General features: G+C 39.2%; 1 protein-coding gene across 1 annotated transcript in view; it reads left to right on the forward strand.

Moving 5' to 3' along the window:
• Positions 1-18,085, forward strand: part of LOC100491385 (uncharacterized protein C3orf20) — a 32,454-nt gene that overhangs the window by 6,053 nt on the left and 8,316 nt on the right. The window contains exons 6-9 of the mRNA XM_018092244.2: positions 8,127-8,373; positions 10,452-10,553; positions 11,503-11,827; positions 13,449-13,565. Of these exons, the coding sequence (XP_017947733.1) occupies positions 8,127-8,373; positions 10,452-10,553; positions 11,503-11,827; positions 13,449-13,565 (791 nt within the window). The remainder of the gene's footprint in view (positions 1-8,126; positions 8,374-10,451; positions 10,554-11,502; positions 11,828-13,448; positions 13,566-18,085) is intronic.

The following is an 18,085-nucleotide window of genomic DNA, read 5'->3' on the forward strand; positions in this document are numbered from 1 at the left end:
TATATATATAAATTTTCCAACCGAGTCGCACTCCAAATTCGTTAAAAAGAATCTTTTATTTGCAAATCTTTAAAAAGTTCCATATGATATCATCCAATACAGCAAATATGAATAGTAGTTAGACATACCACCTAAGCGCAACGTTTCGGGAAACTTTGTACCCCCTTTCTCAAGCGCAGCGGCGTGGCCATCTTACTTTTTCAAAACACGTCAATTTGTCATTCCATACTTAAAGAGAAGACGGAAGTGACGTAGCGAGTCACCATGGAGACCAAATACAACAAAGCATTCAGCCTACATGGAAGTCGATACACCCCTCCATCAAGACAGCTTATACATTAGCAAAACCAATACAAAGTATTACATTAGTAACATATATATCATAAGGGAAAAAGCCCAGCAGTGTATATTCATATAACAACCTCCATATTAGGGATCGTTTAGAGAGTAGCAAGATATAGTGCATAATTAATTAGGCAGAAAATAAGTCAAAATCACAAAAACAAATGTAGATCAAAATCTCTATTTAACCCCTTAGGGGCAAGTGTATTCAATCGATGTATCCATTCAACCTCAGTTCTTTTTAAAATAGAAACACGATCACCACCTCGTTTAGGTGGAGGGATATATTGTATAACACGAAATCTTAAATCTTCTGATGTATGTCCCATCTCAAGACAATGTCGAGAGACGGGTAAAGTGGTGTTACCCGTATTAACAGTTGATCTATGTTGGGAAAACCTATCCCTAACCTTTTGGGTGGTTTCACCGACATAGATCAGATCACATGGACACACTAACATGTACACCACAAAGTTAGTGTCACAAGTATTGTGACTACGGATTTTGTAAACTTTCCCAGAAACAGGATTCATGAAATTGGCACCTACCAATACAAAACGACATTGGGCACAGCCTTTACATTTATACATGCCCTCTTTTGGCGGACCAAGAAAGGTAAATCTTTTTGGAACAGGGGGGACCTCGGCACGCACCAACTTGCTGCCTATAGTACCACCCCGTCGAAAGGACATCATAGGTGGTTGTTGAAATGTTGAAATAGAAGGGTATGACCCTCTCAAAAGATGCCAATGTCTATTCAAGACTGTTTGTATCTGATGGCTATATGTGTGATATTGTGAAACAAAGGTCACACGTTGTCCCATCCGATTCTTTTTCATTTTATTTGGACCACTATAGTTTGATATTTTAGACAAACCTTCTTGTAATACCTTTTTAGGGTAACCCCGATCCCCTAATTTCTTTTCCATTTTATTTAAGTCATCATTAACAGTATCCTCATCATTAGCTATTCTGCACACCCGAGTAAATTGGCTAATAGGGACAGATTTTTTAACTGATGAGGGATGAAAACTGTCATACCTGAGTAATTGATTCCGGTCAGTGGGTTTCGTATATATACGTGTGTGGAACCGGTCAATATTTTTAGTAATTTCAACATCCAAAAAGACAATTTTGTGAGTATCTGCTGTCATAGTGAATTTTATATCCTGATGGACCACGTTTATCTCATCACGGAAGACGGACAAGGACAGTTTATTTTTAAAGGTGCATATAACATGTCTAAAATTGAAACTGCTGCTTTGGTAGAACTTCAATCGATGTCCAATATCACTATTAAACCCTCTGACAAGGGAGGGGCGATAGTGATTTTGGACACTGATAAATACATTACAGAAATAGAACGCCAATTAAATGATCCAAGTGTATATATCAGGTTAAGGGGTGATCCCACGGAATCATTTAAACGGGAGCTTAACCTTATGTTACAAGATGCAGTTCAATCCAATATTATTACCTTTTCCACCTTTCAGTATATATGGGTAGAGTTTCCTCTAGTTCCTTTGATATATATACTTCCTAAGATACATAAGGACCCCATTAACCCCCCTGGTAGACCTATAGTTGCTGGTGTGGGTTCTCTCACCAGTAGAGCAGCAGAGGTTTTGGATAAAGTGATAAGTCCTTTGGTACAACAAACCCGGTCATATGTTCGAGATACTACTGATTTCTTACAGAAATTATCTGAAATAGGACAGCTCTCTGATGAGTTTTTGCTGGCGACTTTTGATGTTACCAGCTTATACACGTCAATACCCCATGTGGAAGGCATAAATGCAGTAAAAAAACTTTTGTGTGAGTGCGGTCAATATAGTAGTGTGGAGGTTAACTTTTTTGTGCAGATTTTGAGCTTCATTTTACATAAAAATTTCTTTAAATTTCAGGACAAGTTTTATCTACAGATACGGGGGACGGCCATGGGCTCCAAGGTCGCCCCGGCCTATGCCAACTCATTTATGAGTTGGTTTGAGGAGGAGCATGTGTATTCGAATGTACTCTTCACCAGGCACTGTTGTGCATGGTGGAGGTACATCGATGACGTGTTCCTATTGTGGCGGGGTGACCTGGAGTCCTTGTCCGTCTTCCGTGATGAGATAAACGTGGTCCATCAGGATATAAAATTCACTATGACAGCAGATACTCACAAAATTGTCTTTTTGGATGTTGAAATTACTAAAAATATTGACCGGTTCCACACACGTATATATACGAAACCCACTGACCGGAATCAATTACTCAGGTATGACAGTTTTCATCCCTCATCAGTTAAAAAATCTGTCCCTATTAGCCAATTTACTCGGGTGTGCAGAATAGCTAATGATGAGGATACTGTTAATGATGACTTAAATAAAATGGAAAAGAAATTAGGGGATCGGGGTTACCCTAAAAAGGTATTACAAGAAGGTTTGTCTAAAATATCAAACTATAGTGGTCCAAATAAAATGAAAAAGAATCGGATGGGACAACGTGTGACCTTTGTTTCACAATATCACACATATAGCCATCAGATACAAACAGTCTTGAATAGACATTGGCATCTTTTGAGAGAGTCATACCCTTCTATTTCAACATTTCAACAACCACCTATGATGTCCTTTCGACGGGGTGGTACTATAGGCAGCAAGTTGGTGCGTGCCGAGGTCCCCCCTGTTCCAAAAAGATTTACCTTTCTTGGTCCGCCAAAAGAGGGCATGTATAAATGTAAAGGCTGTGCCCAATGTCGTTTTGTATTGGTAGGTGCCAATTTCATGAATCCTGTTTCTGGGAAAGTTTACAAAATCCGTAGTCACAATACTTGTGACACTAACTTTGTGGTGTACATGTTAGTGTGTCCATGTGATCTGATCTATGTCGGTGAAACCACCCAAAAGGTTAGGGATAGGTTTTCCCAACATAGATCAACTGTTAATACGGGTAACACCACTTTACCCGTCTCTCGACATTGTCTTGAGATGGGACATACATCAGAAGATTTAAGATTTCGTGTTATACAATATATCCCTCCACCTAAACGAGGTGGTGATCGTGTTTCTATTTTAAAAAGAACTGAGGTTGAATGGATACATCGATTGAATACACTTGCCCCTAAGGGGTTAAATAGAGATTTTGATCTACATTTGTTTTTGTGATTTTGACTTATTTTCTGCCTAATTAATTATGCACTATATCTTGCTACTCTCTAAACGATCCCTAATATGGAGGTTGTTATATGAATATACACTGCTGGGCTTTTTCCCTTATGATATATATGTTACTAATGGAATACTTTGTATTGGTTTTGCTAATGTATAAGCTGTCTTGATGGAGGGGTGTATCGACTTCCATGTAGGCTGAATGCTTTGTTGTATTTGGTCTCCATGGTGACTCGCTACGTCACTTCCGTCTTCTCTTTAAGTATGGAATGACAAATTGACGTGTTTTGAAAAAGTAAGATGGCCACGCCGCTGCGCTTGAGAAAGGGGGTACAAAGTTTCCCGAAACGTTGCGCTTAGGTGGTATGTCTAACTACTATTCATATTTGCTGTATTGGATGATATCATATGGAACTTTTTAAAGATTTGCAAATAAAAGATTCTTTTTAACGAATTTGGAGTGCGACTCGGTTGGAAAATTTGTATATACACAGATGGACTCGCTGTGAATGGAGTTTAACACGCACCCATACTTTTGTACTGAGACTGAGTGCACCGCAAGTTGGATTGTTTATATATATATATATATATATATATATATATATATATATAGTGGAGGAAATAATTATTTGACCCCTCACTGATTTTGTAAGTTTGTCCAATGACAAAGAAATGAAAAGTCTCAGAACAGTATCATTTCAATGTTAGGTTTATTTTAACAGTGGCAGATAGCACATCAAAAGGAAAATCGAAAAAATAACTTTAAATAAAAGATAGCAACTGATTTGCATTTCATTGAGTGAAATAAGTTTTTGAACCCTCTAACAAAAAAAGACTTAATGGAAAAACCCTTGTTTGCAAGCACAGAGGTCAAACGTTTCTTGTAATTGATGACCAAGTTTGCGCACATTTTAGGAGGAATGTTGGTCCACTCCTCTTTGCAGATCATCTCTAAATCCCTAAGGTTTCGAGGCTGTCTCTGTGCAACTCTGAGCTTGAGCTCCCTCCATAGGTTTTCTATTGGATTAAGGTCCGGAGACTGACTAGGCCACTCCATGACCTTAATGTGCTTCTTCTTGAGCCACTCCTTTGTTGCCTTTGCTGTATGTTTTGGGTCATTGTCGTGCTGGAACACCCATCCACGACCCATTTTCAGTTTCCTGGCAGAGGGAAGGAGGTTGTCGTTCAGGATTTCACGATACATGGCTCCGTCCATTTTCCCGTTAATGCGAATAAGTTGTCCTGTGCCCTTAGCAGAAAAACACCCCCAAAGCAAAATGTTTCCACCCCCATGCTTGACGGTGGGGACGGTGTTTTGGGGTTCATAGGCAGCATTTTTCTTCCTCCAAACACAGCGAGTTGAGTTAATGCCAAAGAGCTCTATTTTGGTCTCATCAGACCACAGCACCTTCTCCCAGTCACTCACAGAATAATTCAGGTGTTCATTGGCAAACTTCAGACGGGCCTGCACATGTGCCTTCTTGAGCAGGGGGACCTTGCGAGCCCTGCAGGATTTTAATCCATTGCGGTGTAATGTGTTTCCAATGGTTTTCTTGGTGACTGTGGTCCCTGCTAATTTGAGGTCATTAACTAACTCCTCCCGTGTAGTTCTAGGATGCTTTTTCACCTTTCTCAGAATCATTGACACCCCACGAGGTGAGATCTTGCGTGGAGCCCCAGAGCGAGGTCGATTGATGGTCATTTTGTGCTCCTTCCATTTTCGAACAATCGCACCAACAGTTGTCACCTTCTCTCCCAGCTTCTTGCTAATGGTTTTGTAGCCCATTCCAGCCTTGTGCAGGTCTACAATTTTGTCTCTGACATCCTTGGACAGCTCTTTGGTCTTTCCCATGTTGGAGAGTTTGGAGTCTGCTTGATTGATTGATTCTGTGGACAGGTGTCTTTTATACAGGTGACTAGTTAAGACAGGTGTCCTTAATGAGGTTGACTAATTGAGTAGAAGTGTCTAACCACTCTGTGGGATCCAGAACTCTTAATGGTTGGTAGGGGTTCAAAAACGTATTTCACTCAATGAAATGCAAATCAGTTGCTATCTTTTATTTAAAGTTATTTTTTCGATTTTCCTTTTGATGTGCTATCTGCCACTGTTAAAATAAACCTACCATTGAAATGATACTGTTCTGAGACTTTTCATTTCTTTGTCATTGGACAAACTTACAAAAGTGAGGGGTCAAATAATTATTTCCTCCACTGTATATATATATATAGCAATAACTTCATCTCCAGATAGACAAAGCAGATTTTGTTCAGTCCCTGGCAAAATGTCCCATACCCAGAGCTATTTAACACCCCTGGTAGCACTACCTGCCCCAAAGTACCTCTCCCTTTGGATAAGGCAGTTGCTCCTATGTAGCAGACAGAAGAGAAACACCTGTCTTCACACAGGGGACGCACACTGGAGCCTTCCAATACCTTCCCTCAGATGGATCACTCAATGGGGGATCACTCAATGGGGATTCACACAGTGGTAAAGGCATCCAACAGCAGCTAAGCAGAATTCTCTTCATATGACTGGAGCTCAATACTTCTGCCAAGCAGAGCACACACAGCAATTTCACAGACATTAGTCTACAAGGCAGCACCTTTACTTTCCCTGCTGTCTCTATTTCTGCTCTCTGGATTTGGCTCTCATTGATGGCTACAGCAGGGAATCCTTTATAACCTCTGCTGGTCTACCTCCTGGTTTTGGCTTCAAAGCAAGGAACTCCCTGGGCCCACCTCTTTTCCCAGAAGGGAACTAATGCTCCCAGCCAAATGGATTTCTCTGCAGTCTTTTACTGGTCTGGATGATGTCACAGACAGAAAAACAGAAAAAAGGGTTTTCTCATCCCCCACGTTATTGTGTATTCTCAATGTACCCACTTAATGCAAAATCTATGTTGGATTATGGTGGAGTCACTGTTATTACGATGTAATGTATATAGTTATACACTTATAAATAATAATAAATGAAAACCGCGGCGCTTATTCTCCATATTTAACGCGCTACTTCATCCCTCACCTAATGAATCAATATCTTTGACCAGTCCCTCTCCTTCTCTAACCATATTAATAACACTGCCAAAACCTGCCGCAAAAAAAATTCCTCCGCAATATTGCCAAGATATGCCCCTTTCTTTCACAAGCAACAGCTAAAACACTAATCTATGCCCTTATCCTTTCCCGCTTAGATTACTGCAATCTCCTACTAACCGGCCTCCCAGACTCCCACCTCTCTCCCCTGCAATCAATCTTAAACTCTGCTGCCAGGATCCTCCTGCTCTCTCCTAAGAGGGATCCTGCTCAGCCTCAATTAAGCTCACTAGCATGGTTGCCTGTCAAGCAAAGGATAGCATACAAAATCCTTCTGCTGACATTCAAAGCCCTTCACTCCTCTGCTCCTCACTAAATTTCTTCACTGGTCTCCCTACATGTTCCTGGTCGTCTCCTCCGCTCCTCTCAGAGCCTCTGTCTCTTTACACCATCCACACCCACTGCGCTCTCTCGTCTTAAACCTTTCTATCTCGCTGCTCCTTACCTCTGGAACTCTATCCCTGAATCCCTCCGTAGGGAAAACTCACCCACTCTCTTTAAGAAAAAACTCAGCTGTTACCTTCTGGAGCACTAAGACATTATTTTGCCCAGTCCTGCGCTTAAGGGCAAATGCCCATACCTGATGCACTCTTACCTTCCAGTTTGTGCCTGTATGCTACCCAACCACTCAGATTGTAAGCTCTACGGGGCAGGGATCTCCTTCCTACTGTGTCTCATACCACATGGCACTTATATATATATATATGTATACATATAGGTATTTATTGTATTTATTTATTATATCACTTGTCCTCCCTGTGTGTAATTTTGTATTCTGTAAGACTGTACAGCGCTGTGTACCCTTGTGGCGCTTTATAAATAAAGTTATACATACATACATACATAGTTCATGTACATGCTGCATCTTTAACACTGTTAGGAATTAAGGGTGGGTTGAGCTCATTAGACCACTAGCTGAAGGTTGAACCCAAAATGTCTGAAAACCAGTGTATCTCCTTATATGTGATTTGCAATATAAATTACTGTTATGTAAATGAAAACAATTACTTTGGGCATCACTAGCGCTACAAACATTTTTATTGTGTAAATTTCTGTATGCAGCTACAGTATGTTTGGTTGATGGCAGAGTGCAGAAAGCTCAATATGCCTGGAATAGAGGAGGCTTTTCCCACTATCAGTGTGCTAGTTGCATACTTTAATAGCAAATAGTAAATTAACCATATCTGAACTAGGGATGCACCAAATCCAGGATTCGGTTTGGGATTCTGCCAACTGCCAAGATTCCACCTTTGGCCAAATCTTTCGCAGAGGATTTAGGGTTTGGCTGAATACCAAAATTGTGGATTTGGTGCATCCCTAATCTGAGCTAACATATAGTAACCTTTAAACTCCCCTTTAAGTTTCCCTGTCGACACCCCAGCAACATATACCATTATAGGGGAAGAAACACAACAAGTTATTTACAGAATAAATAAAATGCACCTGCACCCGGTAGTTCTTGATGGCAGAACCAACATGAATATAGTTTTTTTTTAATAAAACACAAAAAACAAATGTTAACATTCTTTGCTTTCTCAGGCATTGACTCCCCACATATTCAGAAGATGTCTGAAACACCTTCCAAAATGTCAAGTATGCGCAAAGTGCAATCTGCTGCAGCCCACCCTGTTACTTCAATGGCAGATGCAAAAGAACAGCCTGCAAGGAATACAGATGGAGATGAAACTTTCTACAAGGATATTCCACTTCAAGGGCGTTTCCTGTCAGCTCCAGCACAAACTAACCCCATGCGACTGAATACACCACTGAGCTCTTATTCCCCCAGGTACAAATGTAATGCCTACAGTAAAGCTTATACAGTCCTAACCACAGATACTTGTACAGAGCCTTCTAAAACTAAAAGGGGTGGTTCACCTCTACGTTAACCGTTAGCATTTTATAGAAAGGCCAATTCTAAGTTTTCAATTAGTTTTCATTATTTGTTTTTCATCGTTTATGAATTATTTGCCTTCTTCTTCTGACTCTTTGCAGCTTTTAAATGAGGGTCACTGACCCTTAAGCCAAAAAACTGTTGCTCTGTTAAGCTACAGTTTAATTGTTATTGTTACTTTATATTACTTGTTTTTCTATTCAGGTCCTTTCCTATTCATATATCAGTCTTTCTTTCAAACCACACCTTGGTTGCTAAGGTAATTTGGATCCTAGCAACCAAATAGCTGCTGAAACTCCAAGCTGGAGAACTGCAAAACAAAAACTGAAATCATTAAAAAAACACAAATAAAAAAAATTAGAATATTAAACTTAATACTAAAACTTAACTCAATGTGGACAAACCCTTTGATGGGGCTCTGAAAACAAAGATTTAAAACAATTCTATATGTTACAGTTGGGCACAAAGGGTATGCTAGAAAATCAAGAAGGTGTTTTCTGGTGTCCTTGCCTGCTGTTATGCAAACAATGCATTATAGATTGGATCATAAATTACTTGCTGGAATCTTGTATGTATGTATATCTTTAATTATAAAGCGTGACTTGGATACACAGCACTGTACAAACAGGAGAAATAAGTGGCATTGGCCCTTAGGTTCAAGGACTGGAGAGTAGTTTTCTAGAGCTCCAAAAGGTAGGGTCTGAGTTTGTGTTTAAAAGGGGTTTAGAATGTTCCATACAAAGGAATTCAGGGATAGAATTTTAGAGGTAAGGAGCCACAAGGGTAGAAAGGTTTTAGACATGAGATGGCAGTGGGTGTGGGTGGTGAAAAAGACAATGTCTTTGAGAGGAATGAAGGAGACAGCCTGAAATGTACTATGAAACAAGTGAAGAAATTTAAGGCAAATGTCCCACGGAGAGACCGCTCGTTTTGTCTCTACAAAGAGAAGAATATAAATTGCCAGTACCTAAACCGACGATACTACTTTAAATTGCTTATCTCTCCGAATCGCTATGAATCACTATAAAATCAAGCGATTTTACAACTAAAGCATTGTCATTCAAAACTACTGGAATCACTGAAAGTAAAACCCACTGAGCAGGAAGTCGCTACAGTTTCCCCATTGCACAGAATGTAATTTCTAATTGTGGGTGGGGAATATAACACCTGGATTTGTGGGAAATAGAATCGCTCCAGTGTTAAAATCTCTAGTAATCGCTTGTTAGGAAAAGACGAGCGACTTGTTGCTGGAACTCGCTTTTTAAAAATCGCAGTGACTAAATCTCCCCCGGGGGACATTAGCCTATTAAGTAGCAGAGAGAGCTTGAATGTCTATCTTTTGCTTATCAGGCAGCCATGATAAAGAATTTACCAGTAACCAGTTCAGTTACTTTTCTAATTTATTATGATGACAAGTTTGGAAAATTAAAGAAGTCAGTTTTGTAGCAAGGAGTAAATTCACGTTAGCAATTTAGCACATACTACTACTAATAAATAAGTTCTATTGTTTTCTAGCATGTGTGAGATTATACTCATTAGACTTCCATGAGCTTATTTAACAACTCAACAAGCGCAATTACTAAAGTTATGAGGAGCACAAAATTGCACCACTCCGTGCCTATCTATGCCACACCTATGGGATTGGAAGTGCAAGCTGTGCACATTGCTGTAGAGCGCCTTCCATACTGTCACCCACTTGATACAATGTTCCAGAACACAGCGTAAGTGCCTCAGGGCACAAGAAGCAGAGCTACATTCATATTGCAAAAAATGCCTCATAAATGCCACTGCTGGCCATGATGTTGCAGCTGGTAACTGACAAGAATCTTTAGTTGACTGGTTTTGTTTTTTTATCTTTTATGCTGTGAACAGTTTGCAATACAGCAGACAGAAAATGATATTATGTGTGTATATGAAGTCTTTGTGTTTAATTGGAGAAATATTGCCTCTGCTCAATCCCTCTGTTTCTGCAGACCATCCTCTTCAAAAAAAGCAGCTGTCAAACAAGAGCACAGCACCATGGAGGGAAGCCTATATAAAAGCATGTCTGGTATGCACCTTTTTAATAAACCAGGGTAAGATAATACTGTGGTTTTTATACTTTGCTATATTAGCAGTTGAGTGCTTGTAACAAAAACGTTTAAGGGGTAATGTAATAAAAAGTCTTACATTTACCCAATCTTGTAAACCATAGCAACCAATCAGCTGCTGACCTAATCTAGGCATGTATGGAAAGCTTTACTCTCCACACACTGGCATGAATTTTATGTTTCAAATGTCAACAGCGCCGGATTTCAAATCCAGGTGCCCCGAGGCCGCCCCCCCCCCCCCCCCTCTTCCCTGCGCGCGCATGCGCAAACAAACCTCTCTCTCCCCGTACCATTTAAACTCCGATATGGAGCAGTGGGGAGGAATCTCCATTGCTTCATATGGGAGCAAAATTTCACAATTTCATTGCGGCGGGGCGTCATGCCGCCCCTACATTTTTGCCACCCTAGGCCTTGTGGCCTTGCCACAAATCCGGGCCTGAATGTCAATTTGCATGACATCTTAGAAAGGAGGAGGATTCTCCAGAATCTTGTTCTGCACTGGTCTGCTCAGATTATATAGGAAAGGTTAAAAAAAAATAAATTGTCTTTCCTTAGTATACCAAGAAGTCAGTAAGAAATGTGACATACTATGCAATGTCACCTTGAGGGGTAGCCATGAAGGCTCCTCATAAGTAAAATATAATCATGGAGGTTAGCTTAGTAAAAGCATTGGCATCCCAAGGAGTAAGTGAAGCATGTATATTAGATTCAAAGTGCTCCCCCTATGTACAAAGTTAGAACAGGAATATCTGAGCTAAAAGGGACAGTGTAGAATATGCTTTGAAAAGAAGCTAGTCGCTGAATTTAATGTATGATGTGTAGATGCACTGGATATTTATGAGTAGTGATGTAGTGTATACAGTATATGTGTAGTGTTCTCACCACATGTATGTAACAAAAACTTTCTGTTCCTTTTGGTCTGTAAAACATAAAGTACTCTGGCAGCCTCACTGACTCCTTTGTCTCCTGAACAAGACATTGAGAGATTGTGGCACATATCACATCACACATGCCCAGTAGTCCTGCAGAGACTCATACTTGGAGAAGAAGGAGGGATGTGCAGGTGTAGCAATCACCAGATTCCTAATATCACAGACTTGGAGTATGACAAACTGATAAATATGAAGATGACACCCACAGAACAGATTCTGGTTGTGTGTGTTGTGTCATCAAGAAATTCAGAGGAGGATCAGAGCACTGATGTGCTGAATCTTCTGTACGAGAGAAAGAACAGATACAGGAGTATGCCCTGCATGCAGGTATGTATGCCTTTAATAGGACAGCACTTACCCTAAAGTCCAGTCTGCTGCCGTTACTGTTGCCTTAGCAATATATAGACTAGCAGTGGCCTAATCTACCAGTAGTCTGTAGGAAGCTTTATTGGGGTAGACTAAACCTAAAGCAAATAAAAGTAGCTTTATATACACCTAGCTGAGAGAAAATCATGATATGTGGCTTTTTAAAAACAGTGACATGCCGTTTGCCAGAACTTGAGACTTACAAAGTAATCATCAGGCTCTAGATCCTATGAATACTTACTATGTTTCATGCATGTAACTGCCCTTAATCATCACTTATAATTGGTGCTTAGTGATGTAAATTGTGTCACATGAGTCACTGAAACTTGTGTATTATAAAAAAAATAATGCAACCCTGTTGTAAAATAGATATTAGAAGTCGCCTACTCTGTGACTTTGGGGGGTACATTATTCTCTATATAATATATAAATGAAATACACTTCATAATAAGTATAGTTACATAGGGTTCACAATCAAGGCTATACATCATCAAACCAATAATTAAACAGGTTATGAAAATGCCCAGATAAGTAGATTATAATTCAGTCCTATAAAACAAGTCTCATTTAAAAAAAAAATCAGGCAAACAGTGAGCACTAATATATAATGATATCCGTGTTGCAAGGCTTTCCTTGCTACTATAAGTGTTAATAACTTCCACTTACATATTATCCTTTTCATTATCTGAGCCAGCTTATGTTATGATGTACATTGTTTCATTGCTTAACAGAGCAGCAACCAATTACCAATTAGTTTTCAGTCTACTTCAAGTAGCAAAATGAAAGCAAAAGATTTGAACTGTAGTGCAATTTAGCACCTATGTTGCTTTATAGCATGTAGTGTTTAGCATTCCCCAGGTTTCTGTATAGTTAAGGAAATCATTTTTTTCAAGTTTAATAAAACTATATTTTTAAAGGACAAATAAATTGCCAACATATGTAGTATAGCCTAAAACTGTTGGCTGCAGGAACTAGCACTCCCTGATGTAAATGAGAAGCAGCAACATGTTCAGAAACGTTTATCCTTGTAGAACTTTAAAAGAACCTTAGGTTTTATGTGTTTTGTTGATAATAAACCATCTACATTGTTTCATTCCTTTAAAGCACTTTAATGTGTGAATTACAAAGAAACATTAGAAACCCCGCTGTTTCCTTTAGTTTCCCATAACAAATATTACAAAATACTAGGTTACAGAGGCCAGTGATAGGGTCTCCTGTAGATACTTTACTAGTACATTTATCACTATAAAATGCACCTGTCTGCAGTGACAGTTGTTGCCTATTTGCCATTTAAGCAATTGTAAAACAATCTGCAGTGACCCCTAGGGTTTTGTTATTCTTCCTCTTCCTAGGAGTGGCATAGGCACAAGAGTCTAATTCACTATGTTTTAAATAATGATGTTTTTATTGGATGTGCTTTCCTTATACAGAAATGGGAACTATTGCACGGAATGCTTGGGACCTGGGGTTCTCGGTACAAAGGTTTCTTCTGTAATACTTACTTAACATCAAATACAAAGTACTGTTTTATTATAACAAGGAAAGGACATAATGAAAATAAATTTGATTTATGTCACTGCAGAGCCGCTTAGACTCATTTCGCCTGCTGAAGTACGACATCAACAGCTGCACTGAGCTCACGGAGTCCAAGGTTCCCCTTCTGCTTCAGAGGCACAGTGTTGCTCCAGGCATGTTTCTGGTATGTTCTTATTATTGTATTTACAAAACAAAAGTAAGTACTCCTATCAATGGTCCATCTTAATGTTGCACTAGACTAGTAAATTTCCTATTCCAGTTCAAATTTTTCATGTTTTCCACAGGATGAATTTTTTTTTACATTGTTAGTGACTTTCCACCACCAAATCCAAAAACATTTTAACAAAAAAATGTTTTCATGCAAATGCAACATGGTTTCATGGTTTTTACTTCTAGTTTAGATAATTAGATAAAGTGAGGCTTCTGCTTTGCAAAATGAATGGATTTTTTGTAAAACTAACTAATGTTTTTTCTTTAATCAGTATTGGAAAGCACCAAATGCATGCATGCAATGGCCACTAGGTGACACTGTTAACTCAGGAGAGAGTAATCCAATAATTAAATGTTTTTTTAAACCTTTATTTAAATATGCTGGAACCAATTTAAACACTTTATTTCTTAGTTCTTGAAGTATCCAGTACAGCAGATTTCATCAAAGATGCGTTCCACCTGTGTTTGGCCTTTGGATGCACCTGTGTCAATACTGGCTGATACAAAAGAATGGGCTGCATTTTGTCCTGCTTTCCCCTGCGCAGGAAGAACACTGCAGGGGAACACAGGGCTAAACACCCATGCGTTAGAGCCCTTAGGCTAATGGCAGACAGGGAGATTTGTCACCCGTATTTTAATCTGCATTACCATGGAGAGACAACTTTCCTTAGAATGCTTTCCCACCATCAATAAATGAAATTGCCTGTAGGTAAACAAATGCAGTGCTTCAATTTCCGATGTCCCCATAAGTTCCCTAGCAGATTTAATTGCGCAAGACAAATCTCTCCATCTTCCATCACCCTAAATCTCATTGTAATTTGATTCAGGAGACAGCCACCCTGCTATAGCTCTAAAAGTATCCAGGGCAGCAGTTAACTGCTCCTTAGCAACTGGGCTTTAGGCCGAATTCCCCTACAGTGATAGTAAATGTAGTAACAATAGAGGGTAGCAGAAAACATGAGGTTTTGTTACGCTTATTTTTATAGGAGCAAGGACAAGAAAATATTCATTGTATTAATGCTGATAACACATGGGTAGGCTTCCTTGATATTCCACCAACTGACATATTGGTGCCTTCTAGATATTAGTGCAAGTATCCTGTTACATTTGTGATAGCAAATGCATTTATTGCACTTCTTGGTCAGCTAATGGCCTTTACACATTCTGATTTGGTTTGTTATTGACCAGGTATGTTTTTTTTTTTAGTCCATTATCTTTTGAGCAATGAAGACAGGGGTTGTTAGGCCTAATCTAACAATTTTTGGGGGCACCTATGACCGATTACTGTACAGTTTGTTCAGAAATTGTACAAAAATAAAAATGTAAATTCACCTCTATCTGAAATCATAGAGATCTGTCTGGGTCTGAAACAACATCCATATAGCATTTTCTTCCTTACTGTTTGTACCAGAAACCATTAGGCCCATGCCCTTGCAACAGCTAGCCTTGCTGTCCATAGTCCCTCCAAGTCATTTTATATGTTGCTTAATAGTGCAGAATATGGGTCTTTTCACCTGCAATTGGTACCAGTTCCAAATACCTTTTATGGAGTCATAATAAGTTTAACCATTCTGTTCTATTCTACTGATCCTTTTTCTTTCCTTAAATAGGTGGTTCACCTTTAAGTTAACTTTTAATATGTTACAAATGTACTATGCCTAGTAACTTTGCGATTGGTCTTCATTATTTATTTTTTATACTTGAGTATTTGACTTCATCCTTTGGCTTGTCCCAGCTGTCTAAGGATGGGGGGCACTGATCCCAGGAGCCAAAAACTATGGGTCTGTGTGTCTACGGTTTTATTGTTATTATTACTTTTTATTGCTCAACTTTCTGTTCAGGCCTCTGCTATTCATATTCCAGTCACTAATTTAAACCACTGCCTGGTCACTAGGGTAAATATGACCCTAGCAACCAGATTGCTGTTGAAATGCCATCTGCACATTGAATTGAATATTACTGAATACATCATACTAAAAATTAATTTAAAGGGGATCATTTTTTTAACAAAGCTAGAAATATGGGATGGAGGAACTTAGATTGTAGGCTCCACATCCAAGTTTACCTTTTCCCAGGAAATAGGCAGATGCCTGCATTACCTGTTAGTGAAGAGGGAGCTCTATATGTTCATTTAATTAATATTCATTCATTTTAGGGTTTTTTACCCCTTAAGTGCCAGCAGAAAACTTATAAACAATGATCCATAAAACGTGTTTTTATTACATTAGCGGCTATATTTATTGCACATTGTTTACCAGAAGCTAAAGTGTGTGCGGTCACAGAGAAGCCAAGGCCTGCAACCCACAAACATGTTTACTCTCTTCCTCTTTATGTCTGTGATTCATACACTTGTTTTCTGCCTGTTACAATGTTGTTTTTTTAAGAAGAGTAGAAAGAAAGAGCTAGAGTAGAACTTAAGAGATCACCATGCTTGATAAACAGCACATTTATTATATATTTAATTTAACCTCCTCTTTAACCTTGGCATTGTTTTATAATGACAATAATAACAACGGACTTGCCTACACCTACCCATGAAATAGTCTTTGAGTCAACTGTCCAATTACTTTTGAGCCCTTGAAATGAAGGGATTGTGTTAAAAAAATGCTTTAGTGGCCTCACATTTTTATACAATATTTTTGTTTACCCCACTGAATTAAAGCTGAAAGTCTGCACTTCAACTGCATCTGAGTTGTTTCATTTAAAATTCATTGTCTGTATCCAAATATTTATGGACCTAACTGTATGCGAGCAAGTATTCCTCTTCTTCCTGTCGTTTTTCTTCTGAATACCGGAGCCGGTGCATGCTCAGTTGTGCGAAAAATCTGGCTTTTTTGTTAAAGTTCGCTGTTCACTCTACTGAGCATGCGTGACCAAAGCAGCAACTTGCCCAGGTACAGAATTTTCATGAAAACCAAGAATTTACCAAGGAATCCACTAAAAGTTTCTATATAAATGGCCTAATGCGATTTGTTCATGACTGTAAGATAACACAGCCAGCTCATGATTCCTTACACTTGTCTGTGTAGGACCAGTTCTTCCCTATTGCACTCAGCTGCAGGATTCTAGCGTTACAAATGCTATGGTATGGGGCCCAGCTGCACATCCTGCATCGGGGCCACCGACCAACAGTAGTTGTACTGCTGACCTTGGAGTTACGTGACCTGTATATATATGGTCATGGAAATCCTTTGTTACTTACATAATATCCTCATATTTTACTATAGGTGGTACATTATTCTCTATAAAAATAAAGCATAGTAAATACATTTTAAATAAGTTGCAAGGCGCATATAAATGGAATGAATAGGTACAGCTGCCAGAGAAGATCAATAAAACACATTGTTGGCAATCTGCTCATCATTACTTAGCATATAGTGCTTGGTGCTGTGTGTAACATCCTCACAAAGCTGAGGACAAAGAGAAACAAGGGCAATTTGTTCTGGGCCCCTGGCCTGGCGATGGCTCCTACTATTACATAGCTTAGTTGGTATGTATTTAGTTGAAATAGATGTGTGGGTGGGCACATTTGCTTAGGTCTTGGGACCCCCTCCCGTCTTAAGTCTGACCTATCTATTGCAGAGTTCATAGGAAGCCAGAGGCAAATTTTCTTTTGATCACAACAAATACTTCTTGGTACATAGATTCATGTAAATGTTTCAGAGGCAGCGCTCCAGCAACAGTGTCTTTGACACTAGTAGTCAAAAGGTCTAGAATAAAAGAATGTTACAAAGCAGCTTTAGGCTACTAATTTTATCTGCAGTGTTTGGGAGAAAACATAGCATTGGGGCCTTTGGACACATACATACTTTGTATCCATATGGGGGTTTGAAACAACTTCAACTATATTCCTTGCCTACAGCCCTATAATACATGTCTTTTGAATGATTATAAATGTTGTCCTTGAGCTCTTAAAGAGTTACTTTGCAGGCTGACAGTCAGTTATGAGGCATCATTTCCACATAGTGCCAGATTATTCATAGCTATAAGCAGTTAGGTAAGGAGCTTTCTGATACATCAATGCCTGGGGCTGCACCACATTTTAAGGCCACCTTGGCCTCAGCAACTTCCTGTACAGTAACATTGGATTCATAGCTTGTAGTTTCTGCTCCAGATCAAAAGTGGTTTTGCACACACTCTGGTATTCCTCCTTTACTTATCTGTCATCTCTAGTAATGAACGTGTTCCTCTGGTGGCCATATTGTTCTCTTGTACTCCTCTGGAATCAGCTAAGGACTCATTTCTCAGTATGCAAGCTCTTCAGTCAAGGATTGTCACTGCATTTGATAATATTCACAAACATCCATACCTAAGAACCTTCTTTCCACTGCATGACTTAAAAGGACAGGGTAAACCTAGACCACTTGGGGGGGAGGCAATTTATTAGGCACCCCAATTGGCCAAATAGCTATCTTGTGGCCAAGGCAAGTGCATATCTTTATTATAAACATGCTGAGCCCTTTAAGAGCCCTT

Source organism: Xenopus tropicalis, chromosome 3 (assembly GCF_000004195.4).
Source record: "Xenopus tropicalis strain Nigerian chromosome 3, UCB_Xtro_10.0, whole genome shotgun sequence".
NCBI classification, from domain to species: Eukaryota; Metazoa; Chordata; class Amphibia; order Anura; family Pipidae; genus Xenopus; species Xenopus tropicalis.